This window comes from Apiospora phragmitis (genome assembly GCF_038363925.1).
Source record: "Apiospora phragmitis strain CBS 135458 chromosome Unknown utg000005l:1.0-4161743.0:1.0-4166827.0, whole genome shotgun sequence".
NCBI classification, from domain to species: Eukaryota; Fungi; Ascomycota; class Sordariomycetes; order Amphisphaeriales; family Apiosporaceae; genus Apiospora; species Apiospora phragmitis.
In genome coordinates this window covers 61907-79080 of record NW_027117403.1, presented here as the reverse complement: position 1 = coordinate 79080, position 17174 = coordinate 61907, and the positions used below count along the sequence as shown (strand labels likewise).

Genomic DNA, 17174 nt, shown 5'->3' with positions numbered 1-17174 from the left:
AAAATGATTTCATCCATCATGGAGAGCACAGGATCAAGCAGATGCGGAGCGAGGCCGTCACGCTGGCCGGACGTCTCCACGAGGCCCGGCAGGAGAGGGACGAGCTACTTCACTGCGCCCGCGCCGCGTCAGGGGCGGAGGACAAAACCGGCATGCTGGTCTCGCTTCAGCATGAGAACGTCGTTCTCAAGAAGCAGCTGCTGGCGTTCCAGGAGGCCAGGGAGAACGCGGCCCTCTGGAGGACCGGCCGCCTCGGCCCCAGCGACCACGAAGTCGCGGTCGAACTCGGCGTTATCGAGAGCTCCATTGCGGACGCGTGCGCCTCGCTCCACTGGGACGGGTGGTTGCTGGATCGGCCGAAAGGGGAGGAGGAACCTCGGACTGCTGACCTGATGCTTTCGCAGTGGGCCTACACGCTGTCCAGCTCGGCTTCTTTCAGCTCTTTCATGGCATCTTTGCGGGGACGCCTCCCGTGTAAAGATGGTCGACGTCCTCCGATCGCTCGTGGCCGCGGCGCTGTCTGCTCTCGTGTGGCAGCAGCCCCTCGAAGAAATCGTAAACGCCGAGTCGCCGATACTCGACTATTACAAAAAGCAGCTTCTGGCAAGAGGTGAGTTGGGCCGGAGCCCTGATGTAAAATATGTGTGCATGCGGTTGTTAATGATGATTATTAACCGTGATACAGATGGGCCAGGGGCTCTACACCAGATCGAGCTCCTCGCTTATAAGTCCCTAACATCGCAGTCCCATTTCGACGCGCACCTCGTCGCGGGCCGTTCTCGGACCCTGTCCGAGTACATTTACCACGTACTCGAGCCGCTGTTTCGCGAAGACCCGCCGCCATCAAAAAGCGTCGACGGCAGCAGCGAAGCAGACGTCGTGTCATCGGATGCGGTGGGTCTGTTGGAAGATGCCGTGCAGCGTGCCCTGCAGTTGGCAGCGAAGCTTTACCTGACCGACAGGTGGTGCAGATGGCAATTTGCCCAACCCGGATGCAGCCTGGACGCGCGGACGATGAGAGTTGCCGGGCAGGCCGCGGTGCACAGCAGTACGGAAGAACCCGTGGTTCAGTTGTGCATTTTCCCTGCCTTGTACATGAGCAAAGCGCCTAAAGGCCCGCGCACCTACGAGAGGATGGAAGGCGCGGGTACCGGGGGTCCAGAGGATCTGAGGGATTACAAACTCGTTGCCCAGGGTCTCGTAATAGTCTAGCAAAAGTTCATAAAACCTTGGGCGGGGAATCCAGGGCGGTTATTCAGGATTCGATGGCCGGTTGCGATTCGTTATCTATATAATTATAGTACTGGAATACTGTCTATGGTAGCAGCTCCCAGCCGTGAAGCAAGTCGTCCTATAGTTGGGCCACGACGGGTACATGACGGGGACTGTAGAGGCTCTATTACTTTTAATGACTGGAGACTCTGGGATTGCTGATGTTTCATGAGCTACATAAGATATTCTTAAATATGTGAGTGGCTCGAGGGGAGCAGATTAGGGTGGTAGCCACTTGAATAGATGAAGAGGATTGTGGACGGCGTCAAAAGTAAGAAACGCTTTGCGCGGCATATCTACAACGTGCTAGGTCCTCACAGTTCGAGTGACGTTCAAATTAAGTGAGGATTTGTGGCCCACCGGGGTGGATATAGTAAGGTGTGGACGGTGGTGTTCAGCAAAAGCCGCCCTCCCCACCCACTGTTGATGGGTCTGTCCGCCTGGGCCGGATCTGGATCTCATCTTACAAAGGTATCTAGATCAACCGAAAACTTCGGTCAGCACGGCCCCATACTCGGTGTACGATGACCCCATCTTCTCGACGTCGTAGTCGTTCCAGTACCCCGCGCCCTCAACGGCGCCCTCGGCGAACCACCGCACGAACTCGTCCCGGGCCGCCGCGGGACTGGTGCCTTCGCCGGGCTTGGCGTCGTTGACGACCCACTCGACGGGCGCGATCTTCATGCCGCCGAGGGCGCTCTGCCAGGCGGCCGGATCGTTGCCCGCGCCGCCGTCGTAGACCTGCAGGTAGACGTGGTCCAGCAGTTGTTGGGTGTTGTTGTTGATGCGGCTCACGGCGTCGGCCCAGAAGGCGCGGTTGGTGTAGGGCGCGATGGTGTACTGCAGGCCCATCCCGCCGAGCATCTGCGCGAAGGCGACGGTGCTGGTCAGGTCGTAGACGCCCTCGTCGTCGTTGTTGAGGGCGTCGAGGTTCCCACGCGGCCCGCAGCGCTTCGAAGTTGCGGTACAGCGTGGAATCGGGCCCGGTGCCTTCGGATGCGACGAGGTCGCGGATGATCTGGAACGTGGTGTCCTGCGACACCAGCGACACCTCGACGCGGTCCACTAGAGTGCCTGGGGAGCTCTTGAAGGAGCGGATCTTGTCCGACAGCGTCGTTCCCCCGGTGTAGGCGCCGTCGCTCACGACGGGGGCGTCGACGGCCTCGCCCGCGCCGCCGGTCGAGTAGTAGACCAGGTCCCCCGCGTCGGTCAGGCCGATGCGGAAGATGAGCAGCGTGTTGAAGCCTGCGGTCGTGAGGGCCGTCGTGTTAGATTGCAGCACGTCCTTGAACAGGAACATGCTCTTAGGGGCGGCAGTCACTGCGCTCCCTAGGAGGAGGATGCAGGCCAATGCCGTGTGCATGTTGCTACCAATTAAACGCATCGTAATCGTTTACTACCAATATACAGTCGAGTGCCTGGAGAGTCGGTCCTTCCAATGGGGTGGGTAAAAGGTGCGAAACCCAGCGGCGCAGATCAGGATCATCGCGGTCATTTTGTACCGCGAACGCTTTCCGAAGCGGGTTTGCAGGGCGTCATTCCCAGGGGTATATGATTGGTGGCAATGCAAGAAACAATGCACCGTCGGCGGTATATACCAAAGAGGTCGTAATGCACGCTTGTCTGCACTAGTTGGGGAATTTCCTTGTTGTGAAGGGACTCGGCATTGCAACGTTTCCATCCCGGCTCTCATGGTTGTTTTTGCGGGGATGAGGGTCTCCATCGGGTGTGTCCCCCCCGCGGCGGTGGCCGTCGATCGTCGGCAGTGAGCATGTGACACAACGTACATATACGCTATCTACGCCAGTAGAATCCATTTTCCCTGGAACATATAAAATGACAGTTCGATTCTCACAAGCTAAAGAAGGAAGATCGGTGGTGAAATGCTGGAAGGGTCGAGGTTCCGTCCGCTTGTTGTTGCCCTCGCGCTCCTCAGAATAGAATCGATACCAAGGCCAAAGAGCACGTTGGCATGCCAAAGCGGGTGCAGGGTCAATTCACAGTCGACTTGAATGACTAAATCAGGGAAATGAAGAGGAAAACAACGTACGATCTTCAAGGTGGACTCTGATAGGGACAGCGTTTTTCTTTGCGTTATATTTCTAGGGAATTGCGAGGGACAGCGTCTTCTTTGCTTTCATGTTTCTTCTCAGGGAAACCAACTACATACTCCAGCGTCTGCGGCAGTTTAGTCGAAATATAGCTTGCCCGTCACTTGTGCTGGCTCCTGTTAAAGAAATGGTCCTACTATTCCTTTTGGTGACCATTTTGCAGGTAGTAGGCAAATGCATGATGATTGCGCCGTGGGAACATCCACTAAATGCGTGTGGTCGATCTTCTGATCCGGTTCGTTATCTTATCGCAACAGGCGGGCACTAACTTTACAAAAGTTGGCGGGTACAAGGACGCAAGCACCCAAAACTCGAGACGGATCTTCCCAGTCCTTTCGCACAAATCCCCCAAAATGGCTGCGCAAGCTCCGGTAGACGAGCTCAAGAAGCTCAGTGGTAAGCCTCGTCGTCGCTTTTTGTCCGTTTCCATTCAATTATTGCAATGGATCATTTGGTCTAATGGCGTGTCATTGTTTGCGCGCGCACAGTCAACGGCACAGATGGAGCCGACGCAAAGGCTGCAGCAAATGGCGGCGCCACTGCTGAAGAGCAATCGGCCGGCGAAGACTCCGACGAAGAGGGCGACGACGCCGCCGCCGGTACTGCCGAGGGCGCCGCCAAGAAGAAGAAGAACAAGAAGCGGAAGCCGCGGAAGAAGAAGAAGGCCCCGACCGCCCAGACCGACCCCCCAGCGTCCTGATCTCCACCCTCTTCCCCAACAACAGCTACCCCACGGGCCAAGAAGAAGAGTACGTCGACGAGAACCGCTACCGCACCACGAGCGAGGAGAAGCGCCACCTCGAGTCCCTCAACACCGAGTGGCTCAGCGACTACCGCCACGCCGCCGAGACCCATCGCCAGGTCCGCCAGTGGGCCCAGAAGAACATCAAGCCCGGCCAGAGCCTGACCGAGATCGCCAACGGCATCGAGGACAGCGTGCGCCGCCTCGTCGGCCACGACGGCCTGGCCGAGGGCGACGCCATCAAGGCCGGCATGGGCTTCCCCACCGGCCTCAACCTCGACCACATCGCCGCCCACTTCAGCCCCAACGCCGGCAACAAGACCATCCTGCAGCAGAACAACGTGATGAAGGTCGACATCGGCGTCCACGTCAACGGCTGCATCGTCGACAGCGCCTTCACCATGGCCTTCGACCCCATGTACGATAACCTCCTGGCCGCCGTCAAGGACGCCACCAACACGGGCGTCAAGAACGCCGGCATCGACGTCCGCCTGGGCGAGCTGGGCGGCCTGATCCAGGAGGCCATGGAGAGCTACGAGTGCGAGATCAACGGCACCTCGTACCCCGTCAAGTCGATCCGCGGCCTCGCGGGGCACACGATCCACCCGTACAGTATCCACGGCACCAAGAGCGTGCCCATCGTCAAGACGTCGGACACCACCAAGATGGAGGAGGGCGACGTCTTCGCCATCGAGACCTTCGGCACCACCGGCACCGGCCACGTTACGGACTCGGGCGAGATTTCCCACTATGCCCTGCGCCAGGACGCGCCCAAGGTCGACCTGCGCCTGAACTCGGCCAAGTCTCTTCTCCGCGTTATCAAGAACAACTTCAGCACTCTTCCCTTCTGCAGGCGATATCTCGATCGCATCGGACAGGAGAAGTACTTGTTAGGTGTATGTAAACCTGACTTTTTGAGATTTGAGACTGTCTGTACCGTTGCTAATCTGTTTGTAGCTTAATAATCTCGTACAATCCGGGATTGTCGAGGATTACCCGCCCTTGGTGGACAAGAAGGGTTCCTACTCTGCTCAATGGGAGCACACCATTCTGCTGCGACCGACTGTCAAGGAGGTCATCAGCCGTGGAGATGATTATTAGGTTCTTAAAAATGGATTTGGGTCACGACAATGCTCAAGTTGATTCCCCGTGATTGCCGTCTGCTTTAAGCGTGTTTGTATCGTTCGTCCGGCAGCTTGCGTCACGGTAGTAAATTGCTGAGCAGCCACCCCTCCATTTCGCATCGCAAAGCAGCAACATCATCATAGCAGATCCATGGATGTTGGTTTGATGTACACACATCATCTCTTTGTTTTCCGCAATGTGCCTGTTGGTCGTAGCTATTGAGCAAACCACCGAAGATGCAACACTTGAGATCAGAAGAACAATGAATCTCATGATATACCTCCTGTTCCTCCCCGAATCGAACTTCCTTTTCTCCCATGATGGACCATTTCTGTGTCCAGCACAACCTTTTTTTATTACTATTTGAAGTAATCTCAAAATCATGGCCCAGTCAAATAGTGGCAAGATCTATGAGCTTCAGGAGAGCTACGTCAAGCTCCACGCGATATTTCCCATTCTGCAAGCACTGTTGATACCAGAACCCGCCGACAAGTATCTTAGACTCATCAGGGCCTGGTGCGATGAATGGGAGGGCGTGGGTACGCCTGGGAGCCGGGTCGTCATTCACCTCCAGGGAGTGGAGTGGGGGGAGATCGAAGTTCTGCTGAAAGAAGCCCTGGACAAGGCGTATGAAGTGGTACTGAGCCCACAAGGTATGTGTGCTATCGTTCTCCCTAGTTATATTCATAGTAAGAAATCTCGACGGCCACAGAACCCCCTTCCGAGTGAGCGAGTCAGCGTGCTGCTCTACCTTGTCCAATCTTGTCCCACCAATTGGCACCGGGAGGTCGTAGACATCGAATGATCACTGACACCAACGCCCCCCACAAGTTGTTACCTTGTCTCGCCTGGTGGAAGATCGATCTGGGCAACTTGCAGCACTGGAACGAGAGGCCAGACAGCATATTCGACAGGCTCTTCAAGCCCATGAACAAACCCATCCGCCAGCAATCGAGGGGCCGGAGCAGGAGCCCATAGATCAGGCCGACGACGAGACAGCACGAGCCAATGCGCGGGAGAGGCAGATTGAGCGAGCCGAAGAACGAGTCCAATGGGCGTTTGGGAAGCTGGTAAGGGCCGGGAGAGCGGCGGTGCTGAGAGAGGAGGGCGTGTGCGGATACAAGTGGCGAGACTTCTTGTACGATGCCACGGAGCCCACGGCGGCCATGATCACCCGCAGCATCCTCCAACAGTACACCTATGCCGCACGGACGAGCATGCCGGCGGCTATGGGGCAGCCGCCCGAGATATCTGGGGTGCTGCGGCGGCTGCTGGACGCCGTCGGCCGGAGACAGGGCTTCCTGCGCCAACGAGGCTTGGAAGAACTGCCACGGGGCTTTAGATATTGGCACGATCAAGAGTCGATGCAGCAGGCGCTCCATGATGGGAGCCGAAGATTGCCGCTCATGTATCAGTGGAACCGTCAGAGAACTTGCTGGATGTGCAACGATGTGATCAGTCCCTTTTTCATGACGATGGGTGACTGGAGGTAAGCGAAACACTTTTTCATCTTTTTTTTTCTTGTTCTTGTGACTAAATCTCTCAGCATGCCCCTACGGCAGCCCTCCCTCCCTTTGTTTAACCCCCATTTATCCAGTTGAAGAGGCGGTAGACCGAGAAAAAGCAACCGAAGAAATCCCAGCTGACGCGTGTCCTTATCTCCAGGAATCATGTATTCGTGGACCTCCACCCCTTTGTGTGCCTCGTCGACGACTGCCGCACCCCGAATCGGACGTACGCGGACCGGGGGAAGTGGCAGTCGCACATCCGCACGGCCCACTGCAAAACGGTATATATCTGTCCCGTCGTCGGGTGCAAGGAGGAGCGACAATCCTTCCGACTCCAACGGGAGCTGGAAGAGCATATCCGCGCGACGCACCCACTGGCGGTGGGAAACGACCAACACATAGCAGCAGTACTGCTCGGACCGCGCCGCGATGGAAACGATGCTGATGAGGATGCTGATGGCTTGGTCACGTCGGTATCAGAAGATCGGGTCTGGGAAGTGGACGCTCTGAGTGACATGATTTATAGGGGTACCCGCATCATTACTTCGTATCACATGTATCATTGCCCTCTTTTCGGCGAGAGGCTTCGGGAATACGAACACTACCATCGGCATGTCGGGGACCACCTCGAGAGCATAGCGATGCTTAGTCATTGGGATGTTCTTTGAAAAAGTTGCTACATTGTTTGTTCATTAAGTGGTATTTGGTACCGCTCAGCCATGATTCTTAGTTTGATGGAGTAGAAGAGGTAGCCAGGCAGCTACCTACGTACTTTTACTTACTTTCGCGATGCAATCGGGGAACATTTCAGAACGCAAAAAGTGTATTTGTACCTAGTGCAATATGATAGAAGACAATAACAACACAAGATACATTGGCTTTTGGCCTTTGGCTGCAGTTCACGGCCCTACGCCTGACAAGACTTGTTCATAAGTGATGGTATTGAACGGATGTCTTTAGGCGAATTTGCGAACAAAATTCGGACAACTAGGAAAAAGATCATTCCACTTCGCAGCACTCTGAAACACCTTCTCCTCCACAAACTCCGCCGAAGTGATCAGCTTCTTCTGCGGGCTCATCAAATCCAAAAAGGGCAAGCCTACCAGGAATGTGGCCCAGAACTAGGAGCAGAACTCCGAGACGACCATGATGTCGACTGCAAAGTCCGCGAAGGAGCTTGCCTTCGTCTACCTGGTCGAGCGGCAGGAGGATCAGATTCGAGAGCCGTTTCTTGACCAGCCGGATGATGGCCTGCTGCATCGAGGGCGCGCCGGCCTGGGCGGCTTCTTGCTCCGCCTTCAACGATGCCATGATGATGCCTAGGCGCGCCTCGAACAGCACGCCGTGCGCCGTGACGTCGAAAGCCCCGGGTGGTGAGCTGGCGGGGAGGAGAGGATACCATGGACATACCATGCTGAGTTGGGCATGCGAGTGAAGAGGGCCTGATGCAAGCCTAATGCGGCCTGGACAACGTTAGCAACTCTCGCTCTGGCAGCAATGAAGACCAAGACCGCAGCCTTCACCTCTTCAGCGCTAGAATTCTTGCTGATCGAATGTAGTCGATTTTAAGTTAAAAGGTTCAAGATTAGCCAAAGCGCCCGCAGGATCGGTGGCTAATCTCAACTAGTGCCGAGACATAAATAGAATATAGACGTACATAACTAGTAGGTCCAACCGCCGACGAAAGACATCATTATCAGCGAAGATGTCACGTGTGGCCTGTTCTAGGGAGGAACATTTGATCATCAGGCCATCGATTATCGTTGGGAAAGAGGATATTACGTTACGAGTGAGCACAGCCTTGCCAGATCGCCAAGATAGAGAGACCCTTGGCCAACGTGCAATTCCTATTGATAGCAACGGGCAGCTGCGCCTGCGTCGGTATGCTGGGCCGCGTTCTTGGCGGCGGCCACGGCCAGCTGCAGAAATAGCATGACCTCATCAGCGATAACGTGATCAAGCTGAACGCCGTCCTGGCCAACAGGACCGCCATTACCGTCTCGCAGAACTCGCGCATGGGGAATGCCGACGACGCCGGGTCTTTGCTGATGTCGCCGTTAACCCCATAGCCCTCCATGACGACGAACGTGCCCGCGAGGCCCGGGTAGGCCGCCGACTTGCAACTTGTCCGATAAAGATGTAGGTCCGGTGGTACCACGTATCAGGTCCGCAGGGGTAAGATCTTGAACTCGAAGCTGGTGACGGCGGCGAAGTTGTGGCCTCCGCACCCTGTATGGCCCAGAACAGATCCTGGTGCGATGACTACTTCCTTCTTCTGTGAGTTACACGCAAGTCCTCATTACTTATATCTAAAGGCATTCACGTAGATAATATTAATTCTTTGCTTTTATTTCTTTAGGTACTTTTATTATCTCCGTCAGCTACGCCCTCGACGCTTTCCTCGCCACGGCCGCGCAGTGGGTCCGGGAGGCGGTGGATATGTGGAACCAGGGCCGGCCAACGCGGCGACCTACCACGTACGTGAACTACGGCCCCGGAGACGAGTCGCTGGAGTCGATCTACAGGTACGAGCCCTGGCGCCTGGAGAGCCTGCTGCGCTTGAAGAAGGATTATGACCCCTACAATAAGTTCTGACACTACGTCCCTTTGATTCGAGACTCTTGAGGGTGTGGTGGCAATGGCAGCCATGTTCAGTTCAAGGTCATGTGATTTTAATTCTGGGATGCTATTGTTGGAGGGATATCAATCAGCTGATGGTAGTGATAATTATTTTGAGTCCGTGTAAGGATTGATTGTTTCGTACAAACCATCCCCTGTTCTCGGGTACGCTGCCTCCGGCAAATCAACAACTATGTTGGAACTCTCCATGTATTTGGTTTCAATACCTACGTCTATTAGTAGCAACATGAGAGCTTGGGCAGCTTTTCCAACACAATTGTTACACCAGATCTTATCTGGTCTATGGCATTTGCCCACATTCTCTGGGCTACTTGCAGCGCAGTGGGTTGCAAGAACTCTGTCAACAATTACGAACCACGCCAATTCACCGTCAATTTGGGCTCGTCTTTTCCAATCGAGAAACATCAAGGCTGTCAGAGAGCAAGCAGCAATTCTTCTTTATAACAGCTTCCTCCCCTCCCCCCAAATCAATAACTCATTACTTCTGTTCCTTCCCCACAATTGAAAATTGACACCCGCAAGCTTGTGACGATGTGTTGCCTAGTGAGGCCTTACATCTCATTTTCCAGGGCATCTGCCATATTACATTTCACCTTCACCACAAAAAACGCCGGTTTACTGACTGATTAGTACACCACTCCCTCCTCCACTTCCCAGTTTCGGGAACTCTCGCCTACGGAATTCTTGGGTATGGTTTGAATTGCACATTTTGGCATCGACTGGACAACCCGAAATCTGACGGCAGCCGACACTTCCGAACGTAGAAGAAGTAGTTCGGAGCCGTGTCCGCGGGAGCTTGACTCGATCGTATCAAGCTTTTCGATATGAGAACCGGTCATTCCTCTGTAAGAACATTCATTAATGCAAGGTTTATATCAACTAGTATCAGAAGTATACTCACAGGGTTAAGCCGGTTAGAGTCAGGTTCAGGACTTGATTGGTATTGTGCAAACGCTGGACAACCAGCTGTACTTTTTGCGGGTCAGACATGTAGGTGAGCTTTTTCTTCTTGCTCCGTAGTCGCTGCCGCCATATAGTAGTGTCGCAATTTGCAAGATCAGCCAGTAGGGCCTCCACGGCCTGGATCTCTGTCTCGCAGGATTGGATGTTCGTCGTGATTGCAGGGCCATGGTGACTCTGGGTACGAGAAGCGGCCGCCTTGATGATGTCGAGACTGGCGGCGAGCGCATCGTTTTGCCGCTTGACCGATGCTAGTTCCACTTGGCGGTTCTCAAGGGCGTCGAGATCAGTTGCGATGCCGCCGGCGACCTGGAGGCCTAGCGACACAAGGCCGGCTATCGAGGCAGCTAGGCCTAGAGCCTCGGCCATGCTTCGTCAACAGTGAGAGGAATGCCAGGTCAAACAGATGGAAGATCGAAAATACAACAGTGGGTGGTGAAGCAGGCAAGTACTTTCCGGCAGGAACCCATATATGGGCGGGTTCAGAGTGTCTATGTGTGAGGGAAGAGGAAGGGGGGAACTCAGGAGGCGCTGTTGCTGACATGCTTCTAAGAAACGGGGCGCAAAAGGATATGCACGGCAACACTCCGCATTTTGCCTATTTGGAGGCGCAGTCGGGCTCTGTATGCAGGTCAACCTAACAGCGATTGGCGATGCCGGCAATAGGGAGATGGAGTACTGATCCATGTTGTATCTGCCACTCCCATGCAGCCAAGCCTGGTGGCTGTGTTCCTGGCGCCATTTTTGAACATTCATAACGTCTTTACCGCCACTAACCATCTCTCCTCAATTGCATTGGTATACCGAATGGCCGAGCGTTCGGTCTAGGGTTGCTTCCCCAGTTCTCCTCCTCACTCCTGATTGCACGCATCAATACCGTGATTGACCCTACCACTTGTTGATAACTGTCACAACAACACAAGCTCAGAGCTAGTTCACTTCCACCCTTCAGGTTCAGTCATGTCTCTGTATAGCCCAATTCGGAAATGGCAAACTCGCCTTGCCGTTATCAGACCGAATGCCGATCACGAGGCCCATCTTGAACTCGCCCTCGTAGTCGTGGACCTCGTGGACTTGAGCGATGAGGCTGTCATCGACCATGAAACCCCCGTCAAGTTCGACGCCCTTTCGTACACTTGGGGAACCGCACCGCCGTCCGTTGCATGCATTTGCAATGGAACTGAGCTTCTCCTGCGAGACAACCTTGCTTCGGCCCTCAGATACCTTCGTCAACCAGACGAGGACAGATATATCTGGATCGACTTCGTCTGCATCAACCAGCAAGACAACACAGAAAAGTCCTTTCAGATACCCCGTATGCAGGCTATATATTCCAAGGCCAGCACCGTTTTCATATGGCTCGGTGAAGCGCCAGCCGTGGAAAAGGCTCTACGACATTGCCTTGAGCATTGTGGGTTGAAGGGCATGGAAGCAATAGATTGCTCAAAACATAGTGAAGAGCTAAAGAGGCAGATTCTGGAGTACTCCTGGTTTGAACGAACTTGGGTCCGCCAAGAAGTGTACGCCGCGAGAAAGTTGGCAGTCTGCTCGCCTCACTTCTCAACACCCTGGGAGACCTTCATTGAGAGTTTTCGAGACTTGATGTTCGAAACAGGAAGGCTTGAAATTCAGCGGACAGGAACGTTCGTCCTACTATAACCAGACAGCCCTTCAGAATCTCAAGGCGCTCGATGAAACGTACAACGCGCTCCGACAGCACCGGACGGAGAGCACGGTAAAGAGACTGGTGGACTTATTATACTAAGGAACGGGGTTAAAAGCATCAGTGCGACATGACCATATCTTTTCTATTCTTGCCATGGCATTGGCACCCAAAGACGAGACGTCATTGATACCTATCGACTACAATAAGTCGTACGAGGAGGTCTGCGGCGATGTCGTCAGGTTCATCATACGGGAGACTCGGAGTATCGACATACTGCGATTATCCTTTGGACAAAAGAACAAAACTTATGCATTCGATTGGCCAACTATCAAATGGGAGCTCCCATTCTACGACATATCTGAACTGGAAAGTTTTTCATACCAAAGCGTCACCGATCCTGTCGACTGGTTTAGTATTGAAAACCCTATACGGGACGTCGGAACTCCAACACCGTTGGAGAAGGTAAATGCACTCTCGATATCAGACCAGTCCGTTCCATTGAGACCCCCAGTTCTATTTGGGAAGGGATGGGGAACATTATTAGATGAAAGGCGAAATAAACATTCAAGGCAAAAGTACTTCGAGGTTGGAAACCCAGAGAGTAGGGAAAGAGAATTGGGTTATAAAACTGATAAAGAATATTACGAGACTTATATTAGAGGAGTTTGTATTGAGTGGCGGGGCTATGGTGGGAGGGTAGGCGATATATTCGTCTGCTTAGAACCAGGGTTAGGAATTTTGTCCTTCGAGAATGTGCCGTACTAGAAGGCACCTTTGAGATTGTCGGATGGTATAGTTCTATGCACGTTGAACTCTATCCAGAAAGTCGTATGGATTTATTGATTCAGTCGAATACTCCTGCATGGGAGAGAAAAGACTTCGAATCTGAGGAAAGGACCAGCCCCCCAGGACCCAGGAAACGTTTCCAAATTAGATAACTAGATGTGTAATGGAAGTTAGTTTGCTTGGCTCTTGCGATAGTCCCTAAATGCTACCTTACCCATGCAAGCCTAGTCCACATTTTACTAAGAGATTTCCGAAGATGACAATTTCCTTAGACCAGCTGGCTACGATGCATTGCGAAGTATATGCCGAGTCAGGGTTGCGCAGTGGGTGCACTGGACGACAAGCAAAGCAAATCCATTAAGCATTGAACTGGATATATTACATCAAGTAAGAAAAAACTCGCCTCCGCCCGCCGCTCAACCATGCTGCCACATCATATTCGTCCTCCCCACAATCGCGTGCTCCTCGAGCTCCGCCATCTCGACCTCCGTCAGGCCCCACTCGTCCCCGCCGCTCGCGCATTTTCCGCGACCTGCGCCGCGCTCTTGACCCCACCCAGCGGGATCGCGCCCTTCTGGATGACCCACTTGAGCGCGACGGCGCTGCACTTGACGCCGTGCGCCGCCGCGACCCGGTGCAGCGCCGCCAGTAAGGGGGACAGCTGCGTCATCGGGTAGTTGCTGAAGCGGCGGCCCGCGGGGGCGGGTTTTCGGCCGAGTACTTGCCGCTGAGGCGGCCCATGCCCAGCGGGCTGTAGGCCATCATCACGATGCCGCGCTTCCGGCACTCGTCCAGCAGGCTGACGCCATCGCCGGTCCCGGTCGCGGGGAGGGTGCGCAACAAACTAAACTCGACCTGGTTGCTGGCGAGGCGCATCCCGCGCTTCTTGAGGGCCTCGTCCATCTGGATCATCTCGTCGCGGCTGTAGTTGCTGACGCCCACGGCCTTGGTCAAGCCCAGCTCGACGCAGCGGGCCAACCCGCCCGCGACGGCGTCGATGGAGTTGAAGACGTGGACGGGCCCGTGGATCTGGTACAGGTCGACCTGCTCGACGCCCAAACGCTTCAGGCTCGCGCGGCAGGCGTCGGGGATGCCCTTGCCCACGAGCAGACGCGTCGGCGGCCAGGGAATGGGCAGGAACTTGGTGGCGAGGACGAGGCGGTCGGCGAAGTCCTGCTCCTCCTTGTTCTTCTGACGCAGCTGGCCGATGATGCGCTCGGACTCGCCGCGGCCGTAGACCTCGGCGGTATCAAGAAAGTTGAGGTTCTGCTTCCGCATCTCGGACCAGGCGCCGTCGAGGTTCGCCCGGGCCTCGGCCGTGGCGTTGTTCCAGGTGCCGGAGTCGCCCCAGGCCCAGGTGCCGATGCAGAGGTTGGGGAGAGGAATTGTGCCGGCCGATTCCTTGGCGCAGTTGAGGACGAATCGCGCGGCCATCTTGTTAGTTGGATTGGACTGGATGGAATATTATGCGAGTCGGGTATGAATGGACGCGACTTGCTTGTCCTGACTAGCGGCACTGGATCTTCGACGAGCAGATTGGAGAAAAGGAGTCGTGGCGTCATGACCCGCTGGATTGAAACGCGCACGTGGACTTGGGGGGTTCAGCACTCCATTGAGGTTAGCGTTCAACTCAATCTGATAGAGATCTCATTCGAATCGCTCTTGTCAGTTTGTTTGCTCGCATCTGGCATCCTTCCGGAAGAAACCAATGCAAGGAATGCCCCTGAACCATACATTAGGTAATCTTCAGCGAGTTTCCAGATTGGCGGGACGGGTGCTCCCTTGAGCTTGTTGGAAGCTGATCGACATTGACCTGTGGCAACCAAGATAGCAGGTAACTATGGCACGAAACACCATTGCGGTACAGAAATCAAATGAAATTGCCATTCGTTAATTAGAACTATACCTCTATAGAAGACGAACCTCTGCGAAGTAGATAGAATGCCAAGTGAGAGATTGACAAACATGGTGTATTCCACAGCGCTGGAGTTCTTAGGAAACAGCGCCTATACCCCACTAGAGCTGAGCCTTAGCAACTCAAGCACGGGCGTACGTAAGTCAATCAGAGGTACGTGGGGTCGCAATTGGAACACCAAGCAAAAACAGTTGCGGTCTGTCAATCAACGCAGCATCCTCGACCACAACAGATCAATACATTTCTCTTCCACAAGCTTTTTCGCATTTAGCACAAACATATCGCCAAGATGCCTGAGAAGATCTCGGTCCTCTTCGTTTGCCCTCGGCAACATCTGCCGCTCCACCATGGCCGAGGGCGTCTTTCGCTCCCTCACCAAGGAAGCCCCGTACAAGGACCTGATCGACACCGTCGACTCGTGCGGGACAGGTACGCGACACTTGCTCCGACAAAAGACTTCTGGTAGTCGAGCTGAAATCAATGCCCCCCTCTAGGCGCCTACCACGCCGGCGACGACCCCGACGACCGCACCATGGCCACCCTCGCCCAGCACGGCATCACCGACTACACCCACGCCGCGCGGAAAGTACGAGCCGCCGACTTCGACGAGTTCGACTATATCTTCGCCATGGACCGCTCCAACCTGTCCGACCTGCAGCGCGGCTACGTCAAGAAGTCGTCCTCGCAAAAAGCCAAGGTCATGCTCTTCGGCGAGTACTCGGGCAGCGGCAAGGCCGAGGTCGTCCAGGACCCTTACTACGGCGGCCGTCAGGGCTTCCAGACGGCCTACGAGCAGTGTCTGCGCTTTTCGCAGAACTTCCTCAAGGAGCGGTTGGCGGAGGCTGAGAAGGAGGCATAGACACGGAATACCGGGAATAAAACGAGAAAGAAAGACTTCGGAGGAATAGACAAGGTGCGATCGATACCATTTACGTGCTGGCGTTCTGGGTTATGGGCTTGATAGACAGGAAAACGGATAGACATGTGGACTTTGAGGTTTAGAAGAGATAAAAAGATCTCGTGCCCATTTACGGCGCATATTGTCTAGACAGAAATAACTTGGGCGAATAGATACTGCATGATACCACACATTGCCGTACCATCCTTGATCCTACCATCCATCGTGGCCTATGGATCGCATGAATTGCCCTTCCTAAAAGCAGGGCGTAGCTGGCTGTTCCTCTCACTCTCAAACCACCAGCCGCACCTTCAACTTATCCCCCTCCACAATCTCCCCCTTCCTCGCCATCAGCTCCTCCATGTCCCAAGTCGCACTAACGTAGCGCCCCGCGAGCCACCCCCGCCGCTCGCCCGTCAGCCACGCCACCGTCTCGGCCACGAGCTCGGGCTTGTCCGTGAGCCCCGCCAGCGTCTCGGGCGGCATGCCGTCCTTCGCCAGGTTCGTCAGCACGGCGCCCGGGTGCACCGAATACGACACCAACCCCTGTTCCCCGGCCTCGACCAGCAGGAACTCGGTCAATCGCAGAGCCGCCAGCTTGCTGGTCCCGTACGCGCTCGCCTGGGGCCGCAGGTTGTGCGCCGCGACGCTGTTGATGTTGATCATCTGCCCTCCCGCGGGAGAGGAAGTCGCCGATGACGACAGAAGGAGCGGCACGAAGTATTTGCTCATCAGGTAAGGCCCCTTGAGGTTGACCTCGAACGTGCGCCACCAAGTCTCCGGGTCCGACTCCGGCACGGGCCGCGCGGGTGTCATATACCCCGCGTTGTTGACGAGGATATCGAGGCCATCTTTGAACTCCTCACTAATCAGCGTCGCACACCGCCGCACGCTGGCCTCGTCCGTTACGTCCAGCTGGTGCAGAATGAGCTGCGGGTACTCGTGACCGTGTAACTTGGCCGCACCCAACAAATCGCTGGCCAGGTTGCCGAAGCTCTCTTCCGAGATATCGGCCACCGCGATGCCCGAGGCGCCGGCGCACACAAAGGCTAGTGCCATGGCGCGGCCGATGCCCCGCGCGCCGCCCGTGATGAGGATGTTGTGGCCGGCGTGCTGCGACTGGCTGATGTAGGGGTACGGCTCTGTGTGGATCTTCGATGTGAAGTTCGCGCCTGTGTCACGGACGAATTCGCTATTAGTGCTGTCTCAGGGACTTATTATTCGTGGCCTATTCTGGTGTTGGCTCGCACGAAAGGGAGGGGGAAGGGGGGGGTTGACTCACCGTTCTCGGGCGCCTGGGCCGGGTATGACGACATTGCGAGTGGAATAAAGGAACTGAATTCGAATGGGGATCACCGAGAAGTCTTGGAACACTGCCGCTGGCTACGTATTCGCCTGGGTTCTGTCGGGAATTTATAGTTTGGTGTCCCGTCGGCGATTGTCATTCACGGTGCAGCTGCTATGTCCGAACACCTGCATCACGTTGCATGAGCCCCACTGGCGGCCATGCTACTGGCCGTAGTAAACACCTGCAGCACGCTTGACATACAT

General features: G+C 55.1%; 11 protein-coding genes across 11 annotated transcripts; 5 read left to right on the top strand and 6 right to left on the bottom strand.

Moving 5' to 3' along the window:
• Positions 1-41: 41 nt before the first annotated feature.
• Positions 42-1212, top strand: PG994_004096 (uncharacterized protein; the record flags this gene model as incomplete). Its single annotated transcript, XM_066855505.1, has 2 exons — positions 42-555; positions 686-1212. 2 exons carry the CDS (start codon positions 42-44, stop codon positions 1210-1212), a joined length of 1041 nt encoding a protein of 346 aa, XP_066717672.1.
• Positions 1213-1752: 540 nt separating this feature from the next.
• On the bottom strand, positions 1753-2635 carry PG994_004095 (uncharacterized protein; the record flags this gene model as incomplete). The annotated part of the gene is made up of 2 exons (XM_066855504.1): positions 1753-2223; positions 2276-2635. 2 exons carry the CDS (start codon positions 2633-2635, stop codon positions 1753-1755), a joined length of 831 nt encoding a protein of 276 aa, XP_066717671.1.
• A 1101-nt stretch (positions 2636-3736) lies between these two features.
• PG994_004094 (Methionine aminopeptidase 2-like protein) lies at positions 3737-5226 on the top strand (the record flags this gene model as incomplete). Its single annotated transcript, XM_066855503.1, has 4 exons — positions 3737-3779; positions 3872-3982; positions 4063-5021; positions 5083-5226. The coding sequence occupies 4 exons, from the start codon at positions 3737-3739 to the stop codon at positions 5224-5226; spliced, it is 1257 nt and encodes a 418-aa protein (XP_066717670.1).
• A 406-nt stretch (positions 5227-5632) lies between these two features.
• Positions 5633-7426, top strand: PG994_004093 (protein phosphatase-1; the record flags this gene model as incomplete). The annotated part of the gene is made up of 3 exons (XM_066855502.1): positions 5633-5903; positions 6130-6739; positions 6916-7426. 3 exons carry the CDS (start codon positions 5633-5635, stop codon positions 7424-7426), a joined length of 1392 nt encoding a protein of 463 aa, XP_066717669.1.
• A 331-nt stretch (positions 7427-7757) lies between these two features.
• PG994_004092 (uncharacterized protein) lies at positions 7758-8171 on the bottom strand (the record flags this gene model as incomplete). Its single annotated transcript, XM_066855501.1, has 1 exon — positions 7758-8171. The coding sequence occupies one exon, from the start codon at positions 8169-8171 to the stop codon at positions 7758-7760; it is 414 nt and encodes a 137-aa protein (XP_066717668.1).
• A 370-nt stretch (positions 8172-8541) lies between these two features.
• Positions 8542-8835, bottom strand: PG994_004091 (uncharacterized protein; the record flags this gene model as incomplete). Its single annotated transcript, XM_066855500.1, has 1 exon — positions 8542-8835. The coding sequence occupies one exon, from the start codon at positions 8833-8835 to the stop codon at positions 8542-8544; it is 294 nt and encodes a 97-aa protein (XP_066717667.1).
• Positions 8836-9016: 181 nt separating this feature from the next.
• Positions 9017-9353, top strand: PG994_004090 (uncharacterized protein; the record flags this gene model as incomplete). The annotated part of the gene is made up of 2 exons (XM_066855499.1): positions 9017-9035; positions 9118-9353. The coding sequence occupies 2 exons, from the start codon at positions 9017-9019 to the stop codon at positions 9351-9353; spliced, it is 255 nt and encodes an 84-aa protein (XP_066717666.1).
• A 942-nt stretch (positions 9354-10295) lies between these two features.
• On the bottom strand, positions 10296-10727 carry PG994_004089 (uncharacterized protein; the record flags this gene model as incomplete). The annotated part of the gene is made up of 1 exon (XM_066855498.1): positions 10296-10727. One exon carries the CDS (start codon positions 10725-10727, stop codon positions 10296-10298), a length of 432 nt encoding a protein of 143 aa, XP_066717665.1.
• Positions 10728-13226: 2499 nt separating this feature from the next.
• On the bottom strand, positions 13227-14244 carry PG994_004088 (pyridoxal reductase- chloroplastic; the record flags this gene model as incomplete). Its single annotated transcript, XM_066855497.1, has 3 exons — positions 13227-13310; positions 13343-13490; positions 13532-14244. The coding sequence occupies 3 exons, from the start codon at positions 14242-14244 to the stop codon at positions 13227-13229; spliced, it is 945 nt and encodes a 314-aa protein (XP_066717664.1).
• An 828-nt stretch (positions 14245-15072) lies between these two features.
• PG994_004087 (phosphotyrosine protein phosphatase) lies at positions 15073-15584 on the top strand (the record flags this gene model as incomplete). Its single annotated transcript, XM_066855496.1, has 2 exons — positions 15073-15154; positions 15220-15584. 2 exons carry the CDS (start codon positions 15073-15075, stop codon positions 15582-15584), a joined length of 447 nt encoding a protein of 148 aa, XP_066717663.1.
• Positions 15585-15914: 330 nt separating this feature from the next.
• On the bottom strand, positions 15915-16939 carry PG994_004086 (Short-chain dehydrogenase/reductase SDR; the record flags this gene model as incomplete). The annotated part of the gene is made up of 2 exons (XM_066855495.1): positions 15915-16795; positions 16906-16939. 2 exons carry the CDS (start codon positions 16937-16939, stop codon positions 15915-15917), a joined length of 915 nt encoding a protein of 304 aa, XP_066717662.1.
• Positions 16940-17174: the final 235 nt, after the last annotated feature.